Source organism: Oryx dammah, unplaced genomic scaffold (assembly GCF_014754425.2).
Source record: "Oryx dammah isolate SB20612 unplaced genomic scaffold, SCBI_Odam_1.1 HiC_scaffold_5, whole genome shotgun sequence".
Taxonomy (NCBI): domain Eukaryota; kingdom Metazoa; phylum Chordata; class Mammalia; order Artiodactyla; family Bovidae; genus Oryx; species Oryx dammah.
The window spans coordinates 8,742,032-8,766,181 of NW_024070189.1; the positions used below are offsets into that span (position 1 = coordinate 8,742,032).

Sequence of the window (24,150 nt, forward strand, 5' to 3'; positions counted from 1 at the left end):
ATAAATACAGAAAAAAATTAAAGTTTCATACTGATGAACTGCTTTTGATAACTTTTTTCTAGGCATAAAAGATATATAAGAACTTTGAGAAAAACATCCATTCTCAGTGTTCATTCTCTGATCATAAGGGCCAGTTTTAATGGAAATTACTCAAGAATAAGCACACCGAAAGATTTACTTCTTTGCTTATTTTCCCAGATTTCTCTCACCCACGTTCAAACCTATTTTTCTTCACTGGCCACCTTTCTTATTATTATGATGTCTTATCTACCCTATGAAATAATTACTAAAAGTATAAGGGCTGGTAATTTCTTTCTCATCTTAAGGTTTTTTCACAAAATGACAATGAACTCATATTTGGGGAGAACTTAACACGTACACGGCAACTAAACAATGCCACTGGTATGACCTTGCTCAGTCTTCAGAATTATCCTAGGTAGGTACTATTATTATTGTGTCTATAGAAGAAGGGGCAGGACCAGCTAGTTAAGAAAATTCCTGAAATGACACCATAAGAGCTGAAACAAAAATGCTGTCAGCCTGGTTCCAAAGCCTACATTTTAGCCAACTAGATTTGGCTTAGATTGAGATGATATACTTTACGTAAAATCACTGTAATTATGCTTTAGTTATTTTATAAGCAAACCTCCACGGGAGAGTTAACACATCAAACTGACGATAGCACCTTACAGTGATCATGAGCTGGCAGTTTATCAAACTGTTTTGTTTGTTGATATGAGAACTGGTGACAGCAAAAACCCACAGGTCCCTGGGTAGAAAGAAAATCAAATGAAGAAGAAAATGTGCTGAAAGAAAGAGTCTCAAAATACCACCACTTCAAGGATCTGGATTGGAAGTCAGTGACATCAGACGCCAGATTCTACTTGAAAGTGTTAGTCACTCAGTTGTGTCCGGCCACGAACTGTAGCCCCCCAGGCTCCTCTGTCCATAGAATTGTCTAGGCAAGAATACTGGAGTGGGTAGCCATTCTCTTCTGCAGAGGACTGTCCCAACCCAGGAATCGAACCGGGATCTCCTGCACTGCAGGTGGATTCTTTACCAAGTGAGCTATCAGGGAAGCCCCACGTTACCTCTGTTCTAGGCTACTTAAAAGCTGGTTGCTCGTCTCCCTCATCTTGCCAATGCCTGAAAAACACTGATTAACAAGAAATTTATTACAGAAGAAAGAAATTACTTTTTAAAATTTTAAGTCATAAAAAAGAAATAGTGAGCCCACTTTGAATATAAAATTGACAAAGAAATAAATAATAAACTACTTAGATTCTCTGAAGCTGGTTTATATGGGAGCAATTTTTAAGCTTTTTAAGCTATTTTTAAGCCTTTTATGGCTGCTCTGAAGTCTATGGAATGGTTGAAAGGACTGCATCTCAGAGGTCTGACATGACTGGATATTCTTTAGTAAGACACCGATCTAGATCTGTATTGCATCAGCAGAATTAATTAGACGTGCTACCTGTATTTTAGCTAAGATTCTTTCCATCTCTACTCAATATCTGCTTGTTTCTCTATCCAAACCTGCCTAACAATCTAAAGTTCCCCAAGGAAAACACTTAAATCAGATTAATTGATGCATCATTTGTTATTGCCAAAACTTAAGATTTTCTTTATTAAAAAAAAATCTGTTGGGTGAATATATCTCTTCAACCAACCTGGTCTGCCTAGTTAACAACTCAGTTTCTAGCTTCTCAGTTTCTTCTTTCCTTAACGTTTGTTGCTCTTCTTGATCTTCTGCCATTAAAAAAAACACACACACACACATTTTAACTTCTCAAGGCCCTTCTTTGTTTCCATGTTTTTCTTACTCCTTTTTTCTTAAATGATTCTTTTAATGTTCTAGTCTTCATATTATGGTTTTTCTTGATTTCCTTCTCCTTTAATTTTTGTCCTTTATCATTTTCCCCATGTATTTTGGCCAATTGTTCTTATTCCCGTTCATAGTTTATTTCCATCCTCTAATAGTTTTTCTTTTTTTTCTTTCTTCGCCTTATCTCTTTCCTCTTAAGGATCTGTATTAAACTTAAGTTTCATTTGCATTTTAAGAAAAGAATACTTGTTTCACCAAAAGTATTCATCACAGTTCTAGATCTTTCTCACAAAGAACACAAAGTTTAGGAGAAAAGCGTTTCTGTTTCAATCTCTCCTTGGGTATACTCAATATGGGTATAATTATCATTTCTGGCACTAGTGGTAAAGAACCTGCCTGCCAATGCAGGAGACATAAGAGATAAGGGCTCGATCCCTGGATCAGGAAGATCCCATGAGAAGGAAATGGCAACCCACTCCAGTGTTCTTGCGTGGAGAATGCCATGAACAGAGGAGGGCTACAGTTCACAGGGTCACAAAGAGTCGGATATGACTGAAACAACTTAACATGCACGCACGCATGAAGGTGTATGAGGCATATGACCTATATATATATCAGCCAGATCAAGTCAGAAAATACTTGTGGCACGTGGTCAGTAGAGAGGGCCAGGGAAAGTAGAAGAAACAGTCAACAACCAGTTCTGAGCTGACCAAACAGAACAATCAAATCAGTTGCCCAGGTAGGTGGTTTCAGTTACAAGTCACAGAAAATCCAACTCAGTCTGTTTGAAACGATAAAGGCTAACACAAGGGATAACTCCATAAGTAGCAATGTCACTGAGAACCTGCATTGCCATCTATGGTGTTAGTTTTACTCTAGACCTGGCTCCTCTCAAGAACTCAGCAGACCCGAAGACTAGATGGATGCCTTTTGCTTACATGCAACAAAAAAAAAATGGATTCCCAGCCAAAGTCCTAAGATTTCACTGGATTGGTCTAGGTCCCACACCTTCTTCTGAATCAGTCACCGTGGAAGGGGAACTGGAATGCAGTGATCTGCTAATCCTAGTCCAGGTGCTCCATCTCTGGATCCTGGGTAGGTAGGACATGGTTTCAGAGAAGAAGCAATGAGGGATGGTACGCTGGAAAGGCAACCAGCAAATGTTCACTGCACGCAGACAGCAAAGCTGAATGCACACAGTGCAAAATAACAAGCTATACTCTACTTATTAATATATGTTCTTTTTTCCAGTTATTTTGATAATTGTAAGATTATAAAAACTGAGATAACACATTTTATCTTATGCAAATCGAGTTCCTTTTCATTCTTTTATAATCAATTCCTCTAGGAACTCTTTCTGAGAATGTTCACTCCAAACAGTTACCTATTTTTATTACTGCTAAATAATTTAAATGTTTTTACTGTAAAATAATGAGAAGGAAAAAAAACACAGAATAATAATGAACTACAACAAGTGATTATTTGAGAAAATAATGATATTCCTGTAGGAAAAGAGTGCTTAAAGACTAATTAGTGAGTATTTTTAAAAAGTATTATAAAGTCATTTTAAGCAAATATAGGGGGAAAATCACTTTTGAAAGTGAGAACAGACATGAAGAAGCACACTTCATAAGTGAGTAAATATCACCATTCTCTCCTATTCCCAATGTGATGATATCTCTTTTTATTAAGTACTAACTAAATAAGGACCGTACCAAATGAAAGGCCAGGATGCTAATAACTAAACATACAGAAAAGTCACCTGCCCGGTCATTTGTGGATGGGCAAGGGTGAAGGGTGACAGCCAATTTGACAACAGCAGTTATTTACAGATACTTAAACCATACACAGGTATTCAAATAAACGAACGTTAATCCTCAGTCCTCCAAAAAAGACCTCCTGTATTTTCTTAGAGCTTCCAAACACCAATTTCAAAAGAATTCTCCCCAATCTGTAGAATACTTTTATTTTCTCTGTACTTTAAAATAGAAAGAAAATTAAAAAACCAGAACGTTATCTGCAGCAATGAATCATCAGCCATGGCAGCTCTACAACACCCAGGTCTTCCCCTTTCTCTGCAGCCCTTTACAAACGAAGCCTACCTTTTAATGACACACATAAATCCCGGCGCTGCCTGGCTGAAAAGCGTCATTAACTCTGGCCTTTTCATGCCTACTGAAACACTTTGCACACAGGACAGCAGTGGGGTTGAGAATCCTCTGAATCCCCCAAACAGGGAAAGCCACAGCCACAATCCAGTTCTGCTCAAAATGCTCTCTAAGTCACGAAGGTAGTTTTGCTTCTACTTCGTCAGATATCTCTCCTATGACAAGCAGATTAAGCTAAAGAAGACTCACAATCAGCCACCTGTATGAACAGCTTTTTTTTTTTTTTAACTTTTAAAAGTGTGGAATATGTATTTTCCAAATTCTTGGCAGTAAACACATGCTTTCACTTCTCAATTTGTGGCTGCAATAGAGGGGTATTTAAACAACTTAATCTCTTAGATGCAGCTGCTCAATATCATTTCCCTTTATTAGAATATTTTTTCATATTTTAATACATACTTACACGCTGCATTACCAAGGCAATTACTCCACTGAGACTTAAATTTTCAAGGTTCCATTTCAAACCACAAATAACACAGGTAAAATTTTTAAAAAGAAATTTAATTGAAAGATTTACCTTAAAAAATTTAGTCCTCTTTACAATACTAAATTATTCTAGCCCTATTTGAGGAGTCTTGAAAGAAAATGCCTACTTTTCAAAGAAGTTACTCCTGCTGTAAATGCAGTTTCTTTGTTTTAATTACAGACTGTATATAGAACATACAAATAATGAAATACAGACTTCCTCTCACCTGTTTGGGTGTGACCCCAGGCATGCGAATATCCAATGCAAAATCTGATGAATCAATAGGAATTACTGGTCTGGTGGTACCAAGACATTCATTGGAAAATGACCTGGTAGTTTCCTTAAACCTTAAAAAAAGAAGACAATTTCAATAGCCTTGAACATAATGGGATTTTAACTGAACATGGGAAGAGGAAAAAAAAGGAATTCTATGACTTTAAGACTAAATATTGTTGACTTAGACAAAATGAAAAGATGTAATTACCATGTAATATTCTATAACATTCTCAGAATTGCATCATATAGTCTAAGAGCAACATGCACCCAGCTTGTGAGCAAAACATAATCAAAGCAACCAAGCAGGCTACATTCAAAACTTGATTCAATATAAACCTGTCAAAATATATATGTTTCTGTTAATGAAAGTACAGTATTAATCAATTAGAATTATCATAGGCCTGTCAATTCTCTCAAGGCAGAAATATTACTACAAGCCAGTAAAAAATTTTGTGACTCCTTTTATGAGTGTCCGATAATACTAGTCAGAAACAAAAAAAAAACAACAATAACATCGCTAGAAGGCAGAGTTTTATGATGGCGGGGCAGGGGACGGGTGCTGGGGGTGGTGGGGAGCCTGTGATGTGAATTACAAATGTACAAGTGCATAAATATTTAACATGGTAATTATGAAGAGTATATACAGCTCAATGCTTTCTTGTGAGCTCTTACAGTCTGTGATCTGCTTCTCCCCACCAGTTACCTACCTTTATATCTCATTCTTCAGGCTGTTACAAACGAGAAGGCATTCCAGCCTAAATGACGATACTGTACTTTCTCAAATTGTCTCCCCAAGAGGGAGTGTTGAGTATTGGAAATCACAACTTCTAATTGGGAGTTCTGAAAGCCAGGACAGTTTGGCTATACAGGACAGCGGGGTGGAGGCGAGGGGGCTTTTTTTTTTTTTTTTTCTGTAAGGGGGAACTTTTACAAGAAGTTTAACTGTGTCAAAATTCCCAAGGATTGCGGCCAAGTGAATCAACCACGTATATTTCTCCAACACTCTTCCTTTTTCTTTTTTTCAACACCATGCACAGAAACCATCCAAACCACATGTCGCCTGTTTAGAAATAAATAAACAAAAACAAAAAAAAAACAAACACCCACCTCTTAAAGACAGAAAGTGGGCTTCGGAAGCCCACACAGCCGCTGGGAAACACGAGGAGGAGAACTAGCAGGCTCCGAAAGCCAGCCATGTCCTCGGCGCTCCGGCCCGGCCGGGAGGAGCGGACGGCGCGGCGCCGGGCGGGCGGGAGGAGCGCCGGGAGGACCGGGCCGCGGCGCCGCCGGCAGCCACTACTTCATGGCCCGGGGCGCGGCGGGCGTCCCCGCGGCAGCCACACAGCAGCGCCGCGCGCGCTCAGCGCCCGCGGGAAGCCGGGACTTCTGTCAGGTCCGCGAGCGGAAGCGCGCCTCCCCTCAGAGCCGGCGGCGGGGGGCGGCGAGTTAGACGCGCGGGATGCTTATCGCTCGGGCGGGACAGGGGCGGGGAGGGCTCCCACGCAAACCCGCGTCAGTCATCGTCCGGAACCTGCAGAAAATAGAAGCAGATAATGGATGACTAAACACATGACGGCGTGCGTCCCCTCAGCAAATCCCAGCTGAGGTGCTTTCATCCGTTCGTCGCTCCGCAAGCTTGAGCCCAAGCCTGGTGAAAATGCGGGTCTGTTGACCTCCCTCCGCCCCCAAACCCGGCCTCCCTCAGATTTCACAAACCCCCTTAGCCCCCCAGTTCTGCCTTTTCCTTCTTTCTCCTTTCTCACACCCGCTCTTCTCCTCTTCTCTGCGACTTCGTTCCCCCCCTTTCCCCTCACATTCGCCCCTGCCTCCGGATCTCTTCTCCTCACTTGCTGTCACTCACTCCCTTCTAGAATGGAAAATGCACTTGATACCTCTAATGGTTTTAATATCTGCACTTAATACCTCTTTCATTGTATTACTTTTGATGCCCTGAACCACCCACTAAAAGAAAAGGGAACTGAAGTTTTGGGTAAAAGCAAAGTTGCTATTGGCAGCCACGAATGGAGAAAAAGGTCTTATAGACATGAAAGCTAATTATGCTTCTTGGTTCTTGAATGTAACGAAGTTTTTCATACAAATGACAGGCTAAGGCAAAAGAAAAGAAAAAAAAGAAACTAAAGCAGAGTTTATATACGAGAGTAATCAGGTAGGAAAAGACTGAGAACAAACGCATGTTCATATATATATATATATATATACACATATATATACACACACACATCACAGATCTGAGGAGAAAGATAACCCCTGCCAAGAATGATCGTCACAGAAGTAATCACTGAAGTTCTCAGAATCATTTTTAAAACAAATCAAATATCAATAGCTAACACCAAATATGAAATGTAAGCACCTATTTAAAAATCCTGCATCTAACATACAAATAGTAATTCCTTACTTAGAAGGCATGCCTCTCAAAAGATATTCATTCCTGAATAAAGTTTGGAGACTTACAGTGCAATGCAATTAGAAGCAGTAAGGAGAATCTCAGCTGACCCCCACATGAATTTTATATACAGAGGGTATGATCTAAACATCAGGCCATACAGAACTAATCTCAACATTTTGGGAAGAGGACTCAATTAGGCTAAATTTTAAAAGGGGTGTGTTTTGACTTTACTCTTATTCTGAATATATTTCAGACTGTGTATCAAGTATGTATATTTTAGCAAGGTGTTATTTTAAAATGTATCATTCACAATATAAAGATACTTTATAGGAAAATACTTTAAAGGAAAAGATTTCTTAAAGTTCTGAGTCACAAATAAATCCACTGGCCAGATGAATAATGGTAAAAAAAAAAAAATCAGTAAGATCATATAGAAGTGCTCCACAATAATAAATTAGCATCTAAATCATTCCCTGGAAATCACAAGAGAGTGAATCTAATCTAAACAAAACAAACAAAAAATCAAACAAAAACTAAACTGAGACAAACAGAAAGTATGACCTAAACTTAAAATTAGAAGAGTTCACGGTCATTGCTTTCTAGAAGAAACATAGGTTACGTAAACTATAAATAAAACATGATTGACTATCCAACCTATGCAAGGATGCTTGAGGCTCCCCAGCAACCAAGGACCTCAGTTAATTTACATAAGCAATGACATTTTTAAAAGACTGATGATATTTGTTTGAACTTTCTCTTTGGCTTGCTGTGTGAGCTTTCGGAACAAAAGCCTTTAGCTTTGTCCAATCCTGTGGGTAAAGGAAAGAATCCTTGTGCGAGAAGAGAAACAACTGCCTGAAGGCTATGCAATTGCTTTTGTTTACAGCAAAATATAGTCCTATAAAATGACAATGCTTAACATTCCCCAAGTTCTTTTCCTCTTTAAATATACGTGAAGAAGGGATTATATTTTTTCTATTTCATGCAGAACAGGATTCAAGGACAGTCCTTCTTCTAGTTGGCAGGGAGATATAGAATTATACAAACACTTGAAAACAAATTTAGTATTAACATTCTTTAACAGGAACACATCCTTAACTACTAGTGTTTGAAAAAAGATTCCACTTATCTCTTTGATTTTATTACCTTTGATGTCCCTGAACCACCCACTGAAAGAAAAGGGAACTGAAGTTGTGGGTAAAAGCAAAGTTGGTATTGGCAGCCATGAATGGAAAAAAAGGTCTTATAGAAATGAAAGCTAATTATGCTTCTTGGTTCTTGACACTTTGTAAACTAAAGACAAAATACAAATCATCATATGAAAAACATCATGTCTAATCTTTCCATTTGTTATTTTACAATGCCTGATGACTGTGAAATGTATGTGTGTGTATGCATGTATCATCAACAACAACAAATATATATATATATATATATATGTATGTATACATAATATTCAAATCCTAGTATTCTTTTTCAGGATAAAAAAATTCAAAATAGAGTTCTTTGATATAATTCATTCTCTAATCAAAACATGGGGTTTCCCAGGTGGCTCACTGGAAAAGAACTTGCCTGCCAATGCAGGAGACTTGGGTGTGATTGCTGGGTCCAGAAGACCCCTTGGAAAAGGAAATGGCAATCCACTCCAGCATTCTTGCCTGGGATATCTCATGGACAGAGAAGCCTAGTGGGCTACAGTCTATCAGGTCTCAAAAGAGATGGACATGACTTAACAACTAAACAACAATCAAAAAAATGCTTTAATTTCACTTTTTGTACAAAATAGTATATGTTGGGTTTTCAAAAATGAATAATACTAAAGGAGAATATATTCTATTAACAGAGATGATTCACTTCAGCATTCTTGCCTTGAGAACCCCATGAATGGTATGAAAAGGCAAAAAGATATGACACTGATAGATGAACTCCCCAGGTTGGAAGGTGCCCAATATGCTACTGGATATCAGTGGAGAAATAACTCCAGAAAGAATGAAGAGACAGAGCCAAAGCAAAAGCAACACCCAGTTGTGGATGTGACTGGTGATGGAAGGAGTCAGATATTGTAAAGAACAGTAGTGCACAGGAACCTGGAATGTTACCTCCATGATTCAAGGTAAATTGGAAGTGGTCAAACAGGAGATGGCAAGATTGAATATCAACATTGTAGGAATCAGTGAACTAAAATGGATGGGAATGGGTGGATTTAATTCAGGTGACCACTATTTTACTACTGCAGGCAAGAATCTCATAGAAGAAATGGAGTAGCCCTTACAGTCAACAAAAGAGTCCAAAATGCAGTACTTGGGTGCAATCTCAAAAAGACAAAATGATCTCTGTTCATTTCCAAGACAAACCATTCAATATCATGGTAATCCAAGTCTATGCCCTGACCAGTAATGCTGAAGAAGCTGCAGTTGAATGGTTCTATAACTACAAGACCTTCTAGAACTAACACCCAAAAAAGATGTCTTCTTCATCAAAAGGGACTGGAATGCAAAAGTAAGAAGTCAAGAGATACATGGAGTAACAGGTAAGCAGGGCAAAGGCTAACAGAGTTTTCCCAAGAGAATGCACTATTCATAGCAAACACCCTCTTCCAACAACAGAAGTGATGACTCTACATATGGATATCACCAGATGGTCAATACCAAAGTCAGATTAATTGAATTCCTTGCAACAGAAGATGAAGAAGTTCTCTAAAGTCAGCAAAAACAAGACTAGGAGCTGACTGTGGCTTAGATCATGAACTCCTTATTACAAAATTCAGACTTAAATTGAAGAAAATAGGGAAAACTACTAGACCATTCAGGTACGACCTAAATCAAATCCCTGACAATTATACAGTGGAAGTGACAAACAGATTCAAGGGATTAGATCTGATAGAGCGCCTGAAGAACGATGGACGGAGGTTCATAACATTGTACAGGTGGCAGTGATCAAAACCAACTCCAAGAAAAAGAAATGCAAAAAAGCAAAATGGTTGTCTAAGGAGGCCTTATAAATAGCTGAGAAAAGAGAAGCAAAAGGCAAAGGAGAAAAGGAAAGATATAAGCATCTGAATGCAGAGTTCCAAAGAATAGCAAAGAGAGATAAGAAAGCCTTCCTCGGTGATCAATGCAAAGAAACAGAGGAAAATAATAGAATGGGAATGACCAGAGATCTCTTGAAGAAAATTAGATATCAAGGGAACATTTCATGCAAAGATGGGCACAATAAAGGACAGAAATGGTATGGACCTAAAAGAAGCAGAAGATATTAGAAAAGGTGGCAAGAATACACAGAAGAACTATACAAAAAAGATTTTAATGACCCAGATAACCACAATGGTGTGATCACTCACCTAGAGCCAGGCATCCTGGAGTGTGAAGTCAAGTGGTCCTTAGGAAGTATCACTACAAACAAAACTAATGAAGGTGATGCAATTCCAGCTGAGCTATTTCAAATCCTAAAAGATGATGCTGTGAAAGTGCTGTGCTCAATATACCAACAAATTTGGAAAACTCAGCAGTGGTCACAGGACTGGAAAAGGTCAGTTTTCATTCCAATCACAAAGAAAGGCAATGCCAAAAAAATCTTCAAACTACTGCACAATTGCACTTATGTCAGTTCAGTTCAGTTCAGTTGCTCAGTTGTATCCAACCCTTTGCGACCCCATGTACTGCAGCACACCAGGCCTCCCTGTCCTTCACCAACTCCTGGAGTTTACTCAAACTCATGTCCATTGAGTCGGTGATGCCATCCAACCATCTCATCCTCTGTCGTCACATGCTAGCAAAGCAATGCTCAAAATTCTTCAAGCCAGGCTTCAACAGTATATGAACCGAGGACTTACAAATGATCAAGCTGGATTTGGGAAAGGCAGAGGAACCAAAATTCAAGTTGCCAACATCCCTTGGATCATAGAAAAGGCAAGAGAATTCCAGAATTACATCTACTTCTGCTTCATTGATTATGCTAAAGCCTTTGACTGTGTGGATGACAACAAACTGGAAAATTCTTCAAGAGATGGGAATACCAAACCACCTGATTTGTCTCCTGAGAAATGTGTATGCAGGTCAAGAAGCAACAGTTAGAAATGGACATGGAACAATGGACTGGTTCAAAATTGGGAAAGAGTATGTCAAGGCTGTATATTGTCACCCTGCTTATTTAACATATATGCAGAGTACATCATGCGAAATGCCAGGCTGGATGAAGCACAAGCTGGAATCAAGATTGCTGGGAGAAATATCAATAACCTCAGATATGCAGATGACACCACACTTATGGCAGAAAGTGAAGATGAACTAAAGAGCCTCTTGATGAAAGTGAAAGAGGAGAGTAAAAAAGATGGCTTAAAACTCAACATTCAAAAAACGAAGATCATGGCATCCAGTCCCATCACTTCATGGCAAATAGATGGGAAACAATGGAAACAGTGACAGCCTTTGTTTTCTTGGGCTTCAGAATCACTGCAGATGGTGATTGCAGCCATGAAATTAAACCACACTTGCTCCTTATAAGAAAAGCTATGACCAACCTAGACAGCATATTAAACAGCAGAAACGTTACTTTGCTGACAAAGGTCTGTCCAGTCAAAGCTATGGTTTTTCCAGTCATCATGTACGGATATAAGCGTTGAACCATAAAGAAAGCTGAGCACTGAAAAATTGATGCTTTTGAACTGTGGTGTTGGAGAATACTCTTGAGAGTCCTTTGGACTGCAAGGAGATCCAACCAGTTCATCCTAAAGGAAATCAATTCTGAATGTTCATTGGAAGGACTGATGCTGAAGCTGAAACTCCAATGCTTTGGCCACCTGATGCGAAGAACTGACTCACTGGAAAAGACCCTGATGCTGGGAGAAATTGAAGGCAGGAGGAGAAGGGGACGACAGAGGATGAGATGGTTGGATGGCATCACCGACTCAATGGACATGAGTTTGAGTGAACTCCGGGAGTTGGTGATGGACAGGGAGGCCTGGCGTGCTGCAGTCCATGGGGTCACAAAGAGTCAGACACAACTGAGCGACTGAACTTATGTGAAGGGAGATGAGGACTTGACACAAATGATATAAGGTATAGTTAGAATGCAGTATTCCTGTGAGAGTAGAAAAGTGAAAGTGTTTGTCGCTCAGTTGTGTCTAACTCTTTGCAACCCCATGGACTCTAGCCCCCCAAGCTCTTCTGTCCATGGAATTCTCCAGGTGAGAATACGGGAGTGAGTTGCCATTCCCTTCTCCAGGGGATCTTCCCAACCCAGGCATCAAAGCTGGGTGTCCTGAGTTGCAGGCAGACGCTTTACCATCTGAGCCACCAGAGAAGCCCTACTATAATAGAGACTCGGGGAATTTTGAGGAAAGAAAGATCAATTCAACCTTCAAGAGGACGGTAGGAGAAAAGAGATAGGTAAAACAGTCTTCGGTGGAAGAGGGTGGTTCTGACCAAGCGCTTGGAGTGAGGTTGGGTTTCTGCCATGGGAGATGGGGAGTGTGTATCCCATGACCAGTGCACAGAGCTCCAATGGGGAGCAGAGAATATTTGACAAGCAAGTAGTAAAGGTTCTGCCTCCTAGACTTAAGCTGCAGACCCAGATTTACTATCTTATTTGTAATACAGAGCAAATATTCTGTTTGCACATTATAAATAAATTCTTAGTAAGAATGATGTATAGTTTATACTTCTACAAATATTATTTCCAGGAACAGTACTGTTATGTGGTAAGTACAGCCTAGTACAGAGGACCATAAGGCTAATTTGGCTTTTACAAAGTAAGCAGTCCATTCTTTTCCAGTTTTATTTGAAACGAAGAAAAGAAAATCCAAAATGAGTAATTGTTCAAGGAATCAAATAAAAATATTGGCCACTCACTTACTGATTCATTTATCAACTAGAGAGAACCATTACAGCATAGAGGCCAACAGCCTCTAACAGATAGTATCATCGACTGAATAGACAGGAATTTGAGCTAACTCTGGGAGATAGTGAAGGACGGGACTGGTGTGCTGCAGTCCATGGGGTCACAGAGAGTCAGACACAACCTAGTGACTCAACAACAACAACTTGTAAACTGCAGAAACATGGCCTGGACTTTTGCTTCCACTGTTGACTAGCCCGGTGAAACTGGGCAAGTACTTAGCCTCTGTTTGCCTCAGTTTCCTCATCTGCAAAATGGGAATACTCCTACCATTTATCTCATAGGCTTGTTACAAGGAATAAATGAATTTATGTCCTTAGAATAGTGCCAGACACACAATAAATGTTTGCTATTGTTCTTGTTGGAACAAATATTAACATTTATTTAATGCCTAGGACTATCTTAATGGTGGGAATGGTGATAATCAAGACAGATAAAAGTTTCCACTCCAGCAGAGATTACTTTCTAGTGGGGAGAAGAACAAATGAAAATAATGACCAAATTATAAATTTGATTTTCTTTTAAGGAGATTTTATGTGGTTTCCTACAATGACTTATCATTAAACTGATTAAAGTATGCATATCCATTCACTTAGGAATTCAACTCCAGAGATTTATTCTTGGGCAAATATTGAACCAAGGGCACAAATATATTTATAAGGATATTTACTAGCATTGTTTATAATAACAGATAACTGGATGTTTATAATAGCAAAGAACGGGAATCAATTTAAATGTCCATCAATAGGACATCGGTAAAATTTGAGGGGTGGGTTGTAACATGCCTTTGAAAAGGACAGATGAATCTATTTTCTATAGGCAAGGTCACATTCTATGACACTGTTTTCTTTCTACATAATAAAAAATGTTTACGCAATCTCAAACTTACAGAAATGTTGCAAATACAGTACAAAAGCTTTTTTTTTTTCTTTAACCAATTGGAAGTAATCAATTGCTAACCTGAGGCCTCATCACTCCTGAATTCTTTAGTGTCTACATTTCCTAAAGTACATCCTCTGTATAACCACAATAGTCATCAAAATATTCACAGTGACGTATTACTATCATCTACTCCTTTATCTCCAAACTTTGTCAACTGTCCCAATAATGGGCTTCCCCGGTGGCTCAGACGGTAAAGCGTCTGCCTGCAATGCGGGAGACCTGGGTTCGATTCCTGGGTCGGGAAGGTCCCCTGGAGAAGGAAATGGCAATCCACTCCAGCACTCTTGCCTGGAAAATCCCATGGACGGAGGAGCCTGATAGGCTACAGTCCATGGGGTCGCAAAGAGTCGGACACGACTGAGAGACTTCACTTTCACTTTCATAGGGAAAGAAGTTCAGAATCAAGCATTGCAAGTAACGTTGTCAAGTCTCTATACAGTCTCCTTCACTCCAGGACAGTTTCTGTCTTTAACTTTTGTGTGTGTGACTCTACTGAAGATTGCAGGGTAGTTATTTTGCAAAAGGTCTCTCAATTAGTGTTTGTTTTCTGCTTATTAGGACTAGATTCAGGTTGTGCATCTCTGGCAGGAATATAACGGAAGTGATGCTATACTCTTCTCACTGCATCTATATTAGTTGCCCATTGTGGCATATCAAATTACCCCAAACCTTAATTGTTGAAAACAATTAACATTTTTTGGTAAAGTTTCTGTGCGTTGGGTGAAGAAGTAGCTTAGCTGGGTAATTCTCTCATGAGGATGCAAGCAAGATGTTAGCACAGACTGCAGTCATCTGAAGGCTTGAGTGGGGCTGGAGGGGATTTGCCTGCCTGATGGTAAAAACATCTCCTCACCATATGGCCCTCTCTCTAGGGCTACTAGGGTGCCTTTACAATGACTTCTCCCAAAGTAAGCAATACCTTTTGAGACTTAGCATCAGAAGACACATATCACCACTTCTGTAATATGCTATCCATTCTACAAGTCAGCTAACCTCAGTGTGGATGAAGACTACTCCAGGGCATGAATACTAGGAGATGAGCATCTTATTATGTGGCTTGCAATTCTGATTTGTCCCATTATTGATCATGTTAACTTTGATCATATAATTAAGGTGATGGCTTCCAGGCTTTTCCACTATCAAGTTACCATTTTTCCCTTTTGAATTAATACTTTTTTGATGGAGAGGTTATTTTTTGACTTACAAATATTCCATTTCTCATCAGACTTTCATTATATTCATTTATTTGTTATAATGGACACAAAGTTTCCCATTTTATTCAATGGGTTTTACTCTGTTACTAACTTTATTTACATCACTTACTTTGATGCCTAAATTACCTCAGCTGTGACCCCTTTAGGCTAGCTCCTTGTGTCTTTCATTCCACTTGGCCTTTGCTGATACTTTCCACTGGACTGCCTACACACATGGGTGCCCTCCTCAGCCTGTTGGGCCATGGCACTCCAACCAGGCCATCAGCCCCAACACACTGAATTCCTCCTTACTTCAGGTGAACTCTATACCCCACGCCAGGTCACCTGTCCTGAATGCCTACTTTGCCTGCCCCACATAACAGCTGTAGGACTGAATTTTTCAGGAAGAGAAAAGTAAAATATTACCTTAAAAAATCTAATTATAGAACGGTATACACATGTATTTAAAATGCTGAAGTAGACCTAAAGAGGGGGAACGGATAGTTAAGGAGTCTGGGATGGACACGTACACATCACTGGATCTAAAATGGATAACCAACAAGGGCATACAGTATAGAACATGGAACTCTGCTCAGTGCTACTTGGCAGCCTGGATAGGAGGGGACTTTGGGGGGAAATGGATACATGCGTATGTATATGGCTCAGTCCCTTCACTGTTCACCTGAAACTATCACAACATTAAGACTCTACACATGGACATCACCAGATGGTCACTACCAAAATCAGATTGATTCTATTCTTTGCAGCCAAAGATGGAGAAGCTCTATACAGTCAACAAAAACAAGACCAGGAGCTGACTGTGGCTCAGATCATGAACTCCTTCTTACCAAATTCAGACTCAAACTGAAGAAAGTAGGGAAAACCGCTAGACCATTCAGGTATGACCTAAATCAAATCCCGTATGATTATACAGTGGAATTGAGAAATAGATTTAAGGGCCTAGATCTGATAGATAGAGTGCCTGATGAACTATGGAATGAGGTTCCTGACATTGTACAAGAGACAGGGATCAAGACCATCCCCATGGAGAAGAAATGCAAAAAAGCAAAATGGCTGTCTGAGGAGGCCTTACAAATAGCTGTGAAAAGAAGAGAGGTGAAAAGCAAAGGAGAAAAGGAAAGATATAAGCATCTGAATGCAGAGTTCCAAAGAATAGCAAGAAGAGATAAGAAAGCCTTCTTCAGCGATCAATGCAAAGAAATAGAGGAAAAGAACACAATGGGAAAGACTAGAGATCTCTTCAAGAAAATTAGAGATACCAAGGGAACATTTCATGCAAAGATGGGCTCAATAAAGGACAGAAATGGTATAGACCTAACAGAAGCAGATAAGAAGAGGTGGCAAGAATACACAGAAGAACTGTATATAAAAAAGATCTTCATGACCCAGATAATCACGATGGTGTGATCACTCATCTAGAGCCAGACATCTTGGAATATGAAGTCAAGTGGGCCTTAGAAAGCATCACTATGAACCAAGCTAGTGGAGGTGATGGAATTCCAGGTGACCTATTTCAAATCCTGAAAGATGATGCTATGAGAGTGCTGCGCTCAATATGCGAGCAAATTGGGAAAACTCAGCAGTGGCCACAGGACTGGAAGAGGTCAGTTTTCATTCCAATCCCAAAGAAAGGCAATGCCAAAGAGTGCTCAAACTACCACACAATTGCACTCATCTCACATGCTAGTAAAGTAATGCTCAAAATTCTCCAAGCCAGGCTTCAGCAATACGGGAACCGTGAACTTCCTGATGTTCAAGCTGGTTTTAGAAAAGGCAGAGGAACCAGAGATCAAATTGCCAACATCCGCTGGATCATGGAAAAAGCAAGAGAGTTCAAGAAAAACATCTATTTCTCCTTTATTGACTATGCCAACACCTTTGACTGTGTGGATCACAATAAACTATGGAAAATTCTGAAAGAGATGGGAATACCAGACCACCTAACCTGCTTCTTGAGAAATCTGTATGCAGGTCAGGAAGCAATAGTTAGAACTGGACATGGAACAACAGACTGGTTTCAAATAGGAAAAGCAGTACGTCAAGGCTGTATATTATCCCTCTGCTTATTTAACTTCTATGCAGAGTACATCATGAGAAACGCTAGACTGGAAGAAGCACAAGCTGGAATCAAGATTGCCGGGAGACATATGAATAAACTCAGATATGCAGATGACACCACGCTTATGGCAGAAAGTGAAGAGGAACTAAAAAGCCTCTTGATGAAAGTGAAAGTGAGAGTGAAAAAGTTGGCTTAAAGCTCAACATTCAGAAAACGAAGATCATGGCATCTGGTCCCATCACTTCATGGGAAATAGATGGGGAAACAGTGGAAACAGTGTCAGACTTTATTTTGGGGGGCTCCAAAATCACTGCAGATGGTGACTGCAGCCATGAAATTAAAAGATGCTTACTCCTTGGAAGAAAAGTTACGACCAACCTAGATAGCATATTCAAAGGCAGAGACTAAGGTCCTTCTAGTCAAGGCTATGATTTTTCCTGTGGTCATGTATGGATGTGAGAGTTGGACTGTGAAGAAAGCTGAGCACCGAAGAATTGATGCTTTTGAACTGTGGTGTTGGAGAAGACTCTTGAGAGTCCCTTGGACTGCAAGGCGATCCAACCAGTCCTTTCTGAAGGAGATCAGCCCTGGGATTTCTTTGGAAGGAATGATGCTAAAGCTGAAATTCCAGTACTTTGGCCACCTCATGCGAAGAGTTGACTCATTGGAAAAGACTGATGCTGGGATGGACTGTGGGCAGGAGGAAAAGGGGATGACAGAGGATGAAATGGCTGGATGGCATCACTGACTCGATGGATGTGAGTCTGAGTGAACTCTGGGAGTTGGTGATGGACAGGGAGGCCTGGTGTGCTGTGATTCATGGGGTCGCAAAGAGTCAGACACGACTGAGCGACTGAACTGAACTGAAGTGATGAGTTATACCCCAATACAAAATAAAAAGTTTAAAATAAAATTCTGAAGTAAAATATCTCAATTAGACTTCCGATGGTTTTCAATCATAGGTTTTTTTAAACCATAAAAAAAATAAAAAACAAGGAGGGGTTGTTCACTACCCATTTATATGCTTTTGCATTCTTTTAACTTTCACAAGATTATATCATTTTTGTAACCAGAAGAAAATAGGGATATTTATTTACATACAAATTTATGTTTAAAATATTGAATGTAATTCTACAGATTTCAATTTATGTGTCAATTGCTGAGTTTAGGCCATATTTTGAAATACAACTAGCACTCCTTTTGCTTGGCAAGAACTTTACAAACTTTAAATTTTATGGTAGTTACAGCTGTAATGTAGTTTCTCAAGCTCAGCATTAGCAACATTTCGGAATGAATAACTGTTTGTGGCAGGGGACTGTCGTGTGCATTCTGAGACATTTAGCAGCATTTCAGGACTCTACCCACTAGATTCCAGTTGCACTTTCTGCAGTACTGACAACCAAAAATGTCTCCAGACATTGCCAAATGTCTTCTGGAAGGTCAAATCAAAAATCACCCTGGGTGAAAACCACTACTATAAAATGGTTCATTAAGATAAAGGTTAATTTTAAATAAAATGATATAATTACACCTGAATCACTGTAAATCAACTGCTGCTGCTACTGCTAAGCCGCTTCAGTCGTGTCCGACTCTGTGTGACCCCATAGACGGCAGCCCACCAGGCTCTTCCATCCATGGGATTTTCCAGGCAAGAGTACTGAGTTGGGTGCCATTGCCTTCTCCAACTACACCTCAATTTTTTTTAAGTGATACATTTCCTTTCATACAATGATTTTAAAAAGAATAATCATAACAGAACATTTATTGATTACACACTAAGCATTGACCTTATGCATATTATCTGACTGAATTCTTATAACTTTTAAGTACCAATTATTATCCCCACTTTACAGATAAGAGATTTAAAGCTTTAGGAAAATTACTTAACTTGTTCTGGTTATACTGCAGTAGAACAAGGATTCACATCCTGGCTGGCAGACTCCAGAATCTATCTTCTTAACTCACATCTTTTTTAAAAAATTGATTTATTTATTTTAATTGGAGGCTAATTACTTTCCAATATTGTAATATTGTGGTGGTTTCTGCCATACATCGACATGAATCAGCCACGGGTGCACATGTGTCCCCCGGTCCTGAACCCCCTCCCACCTCCCTCCCCACCCCATCCCTCTGGGTTGTCCCAGAGCACCGGCCTTGGGTGCCCTGCTTCATGAATTGAACTTGCACTGCTCATCTATTTTACATATGGTAATATACATGTTTCAATGCTATTCTCTCAAATCATCCTCGCCTTCTCTTAGAGAGTCCAAAAGTCTGTTCTTTACATCTGTGTCTCTTTCACTGTCTTGCATACAGGGTCGCATTACCGTCTTTCTAAATTCCATATATATGCGTTAATATACTGTATTGGTGTTTTTCTTTCTGACTTACTTCACTCTGTATAATAGGCTCCAGTTTCATCCACTTCATTAGAACTGACTCAAATGCATTATTCTTTAATAGCTGAGTAATATTGCATTGTGTATTTGTACCACAGCTTTCTTATCCATTCGTCTGCTGATGGACATCTAGGTTGCTTCCATGTCCTGGCTATTATAAACAGTGCTGTGATGAACGTGGGGGTACACGTGTCTCTTTCAATTCTGGTTTCCTCGGTGTGTATGCCCAGCAGTGGGATTGCTGGATCATATGGCAGTTCTACTTCCAGTTTTTAAAGGAATCTCCACACTGTTCTCCATAGTGGCTATGCTAGTTTGCAATCCCACCAACAGTGTAAGAGGGTTCCCTTTTCTCTGCACTCTCTCCAGCATTTACTGTTTGTAGACTTTTTGATAGCAAGCATTCTGACCGGCATGAGATGGTACATCACTGTGGCTTTGATTTGTATTTCTCTGATAACAAGTGATGTTAAGCATCTTTTCATGTGTTTATTAGCCATCTGTTTGTCTTCTTTGGAGAAATGTCTGTTTAGTTCTTTGGCCCACTTTTTGATTGGGCTGTTCATTTTTCTGGTATTGAGTTGCATGAGCTACTTATATATTTTAAAGGTCAATTGTCAGTTGTTTCATTTGCTATTATTTTCTCCCATTCTGAAGGCTGCCTTTTGACTTTGCTTATAGTTTTCTTCATTGTGCAAAAGCTTCTTAAGTTTAATTAGGTCCCATTTGTTTATTTTTGTTTTTATTTCCATTACTCTGGGAGGTGGGTCATAGAGGATCTTGCTGTGATTTATGTCAGAGTTAACTGATATTCTTTAACATAAAACTAACTCTCCAGATTCCTAGAGGATGCTTTCTTCAAGTACAGCAGAAAGAACATCCTCTGAACATCATTTTATTGTGACATCATCATCATAATGATTATCGAGCCATTACTATATGCCAGGCACTGTACGAATAAGCATTATATAAAGAGGAGCTTATCTGAATCCTGACAGAAGCTCTGGTAAATCTGTACCATTATCATTCCCATTTTGCTAAAGTGAAAACTAGAGATGGAGAGAACTGGTAAACTTGTCCAGGGTACAGGGCCAAAATATAACCCACAGGCAATCTGACGCCACAGCCATTCAGCTATAAATGTTACCTAGCCTTTTTTTTTTTTAAATTCAGATGTTAGGAAGCAGCAACATTTCCTCTACAACTTTACAAACATACTTCATTTAGCTAACTCAGAAAGGACAAACGGAAGATCTGTGACAAAGGTCCAAATCTGGTGCCCCAAGAGGTTTTGTTTGGCTTGAGCGAATTTTTCCTAGCTCTTCTCCTGAATTTGACTTCTGAGTAAACATTTAAATTAAAAGATTCCACATAAAGCGTGTCTCTTGAAGAGCTGTAAAATCCGGCATCCTTGGACCCGCGCTCCCATATGGGAACAGTTAGCTGAACCCAGCGTCTTCCCTTCCTGGCACAGTCGGCAATCTGAGTCTCCTTCTCCACCGTCCCCACGGTGCCCTCTTTATTCTCAGATCCTAAGGCCAAGAGTAGTTGTTTTAACCGCCACTCAACCCTGAGGTGCAATCTTGTTGCCTGTCCATTTGTTTTTGTTTTTTTTTTTTTTTTACACCTGGCCAATTTTTCTCATTAACATTACTAACTACCCTAGAGCCATTTGTGTTGGGATCCCAGAGGTGTACCCTTTCTTCACGTAAGAAAATCAGCTTCACTCTCACATAACGTAACATAGTGTAACACTTGCCACACTTAGATATACCAAGTTACTGCTTCTTTTCTTTCTTCCTTTCTTTTTGCTTTCCTTTTCCTTCTTCTTTTTTTAATTGTCTTTTTCCTTCTTTGTTAAGGTTCTCTTCATTTTTTTTTTAAGGCCCTCTTGGCAACCCCCTCCAGGATTCTTGCCTGGAGAATCCCATGGACAGAGGAGCCTGGCAGGCTGCAGTCCATGGGGTCACAGAGTCAGACACGACTTAGCAACTAAACAGCACCAGCTTCATTAACAAGGCACATGAAACTGAATGGCATTCTCTGCCTGTGGGTTTGTTTGGAATTCATCTCTTCTAAGATGTGAGCCAATTTGAAGTATCCTTCTCCAAGCAAGTCAAAATTGGCTGGGTACCTATTAGAATATATATGTTAAACAAGCTCAAGGGTACCATTCAGCATATGATTCTACTGCAATAAGAACTTGCCAACAGCAACAAATTCTATTTATTTATTTATTTCTTGGTTGCCATGATCTGTACCAGATGCCCTATAAATATGTCCATTAGTCATCCAATTGCTCAGGCCTGTAAATATTTCCGTGTGGGGAAAAAACAAGAGACATTATTCTTAATTAAGTTTCTCAGCTTTGACTAATTCAAGTGTTACTTCATAGCACATGTATCTAAATTCAGCGCTGGCATATTTTAATGTAAGAGAAAACAAATCCCTGTGTTCCCAGCAGCCCGCATCCTCTCGTTCTAAGGATGCACTTTGGAAGTTTTCGAGAGACTATCACGCAGCACAGGAGAGCAAAACCCACGATGTCAGAGCAGTAGAGGGGCTCCTTTCACGAGGCTCATTTGCCCACTAGATATCTTATTTATTTATAAGCTCAGAACGCAATAAAGAATTCAGCGTAAGAAGCAGAGCACAAAACACTTCTCCTTTAAACATTCCAGTTTGGTTGGGGAGACCAGGAACCTGGTCCTGCAGTCATTGAGCAAGGTGGGGATTTCTGTCCTAACTCACAGCAAGAGATGAGGGCCTGGACTTATCGGCTGTCTCCATAACGTGCCAATTCAAAAACTAATAAACCCTCCTCTTCAGTGAAGGTTTTAAGGAACTAGTTTGAAATATCCAAGACATTACCAGATTTCAAAAGTTGTTTGTTTGGTTTTATTTTTTTCCAGTAAAGTATGAATCATTGGCCAATGTAAAAATTGAAAGATCTTTCCGTTACTTTGTTAATGCTTCCTTTGTGGGCCTTTGCATTATTATTTTCTCCTGCTTTTAAGAGGAAGTTGCTATAGAATGAAGGGTGGGAGGGTGTCACATTTAAGTGCAAATATTCAGTGCCAGGCACTGGGCTTAGAGGGATGTGGTCAGAAGGTGCAGAGCGGTCTTTCCTTCGGTTTTTCTTGCAACTAATCAACATAAATTTTAAAAATGAGATGTCCTCTTTTTGTAGGGATTTTTTTTTTCTTGTTTATGCCTCCATGTCCTTTGCCACGGTTTTTCCTGCAGCACTTCAATACGTATTTTGCTAAATGCCTCCCGAGGACTTCAGAGGCAAGGCTTCTTAACTGCGCATGAACCTGGCGCAGATCCAACACACGCAGTTACAAAATCCGCATTCTCATTCTTGATAAGTAAAAACGCTACAGGAAACGTCTACGTCTTCATTCAAAAACAACACTTACCTTCATCTTTTGCTTCTTGTGCTATTTACACAGAAGAGTTTTTTCTCCCATAGCAGACAAATTTTCAAATGATTCTTAGGTTTTCCACTTCAAATGTTAAAATCCTTACAATAAATTACCCCTTGCTATTATAAAAGTTTTGTTATCTTTGCCTTTAAGCCTCTCAGCTATACAATTATAATACTTAAAGTGGAATCTATAATCATATAATACTATTATATAATCAAAAAACTTACAGGAATTTTTCTTAAAGATCATGAAAGAATGTCAAAACTTTCTCTCATTTATATAATTCTGCTCAGGTGAGCTTTTAGTAATCTAGAGGGCTTCTATAAAATATACACTATACATTGCCCCCTGAATCCATCTCAACTATATAATTTGAAAGCCATTAACAAAAGAAACACAATTGCTTAAAAACATTTTAATGTCTTTTATTTGGGGGTATAGAAGCCACAATAAAATAAAGCTTAATCATAAGACTATTTGAATTTCTAAATATGAAATTCACCATTGAAAGAAGTATGATGTACTGAAGTAGCTTATATTCAGATATTTTAATTTCTCATCTATAATAATAACAGTTTTCTTTGATCAGTGTCCCCAAACTCCCCATGAACTATCAATGCCGAGCTTCATAATTTTCTTCTGGCTGAAAAGGATCAAAGCATTCTTATGTTTGCTAGAAGTCTTTGATACTGCTGCACAAACAGGTGGTGAATTTATTTCACTGTTATTAAACTGTTTCTTGCTGTCTTGAGGTTAGGAAGAAGTGGTTTATTTTAACAAGGTGCTTATAGACTAGCTTGCTCTTCCTCAGTTTTTAATCTTCTTTACAAGGTTTCCCACAGTGATTTGCACTACACCCTGGAAATGAAATAAGAGCTGAAAAAACGATGAGGCCCTGATCCTCTGGGCATGAGAGACACACTGGGTGCCATCCCAGGGGTATCACTCCAAGGAAGTGAGGCCCAAGCAAGCCCAGTTGATCTTATTTGCCTCTGTCTCCATTACTGAAATTATATGCCCTAACCTTGCTTTATATCATAACAAAAAGTTGAATTTTTAGTAACAATT

The 24,150-nt window shown here is 39.4% G+C and overlaps 1 protein-coding gene across 13 annotated transcripts in view; it reads right to left on the reverse strand.

The window, feature by feature from the left end:
* Nucleotides 1-24,150, reverse strand: part of PAM (peptidylglycine alpha-amidating monooxygenase) — a 321,951-nt gene that overhangs the window by 166,538 nt on the left and 131,263 nt on the right. For all 13 annotated transcript variants that reach the window (XM_040239733.1, XM_040239742.1, XM_040239741.1 and 10 more), the window contains 2 exons: nt 5,843-6,266; nt 4,686-4,806 (listed from right to left, as the gene is read on the reverse strand). In XM_040239733.1, the coding sequence (XP_040095667.1) occupies nt 4,686-4,806; nt 5,843-5,931 (210 nt within the window). In that variant the 5' untranslated portion in view covers nt 5,932-6,266. The remainder of the gene's footprint in view (nt 1-4,685; nt 4,807-5,842; nt 6,267-24,150) is intronic.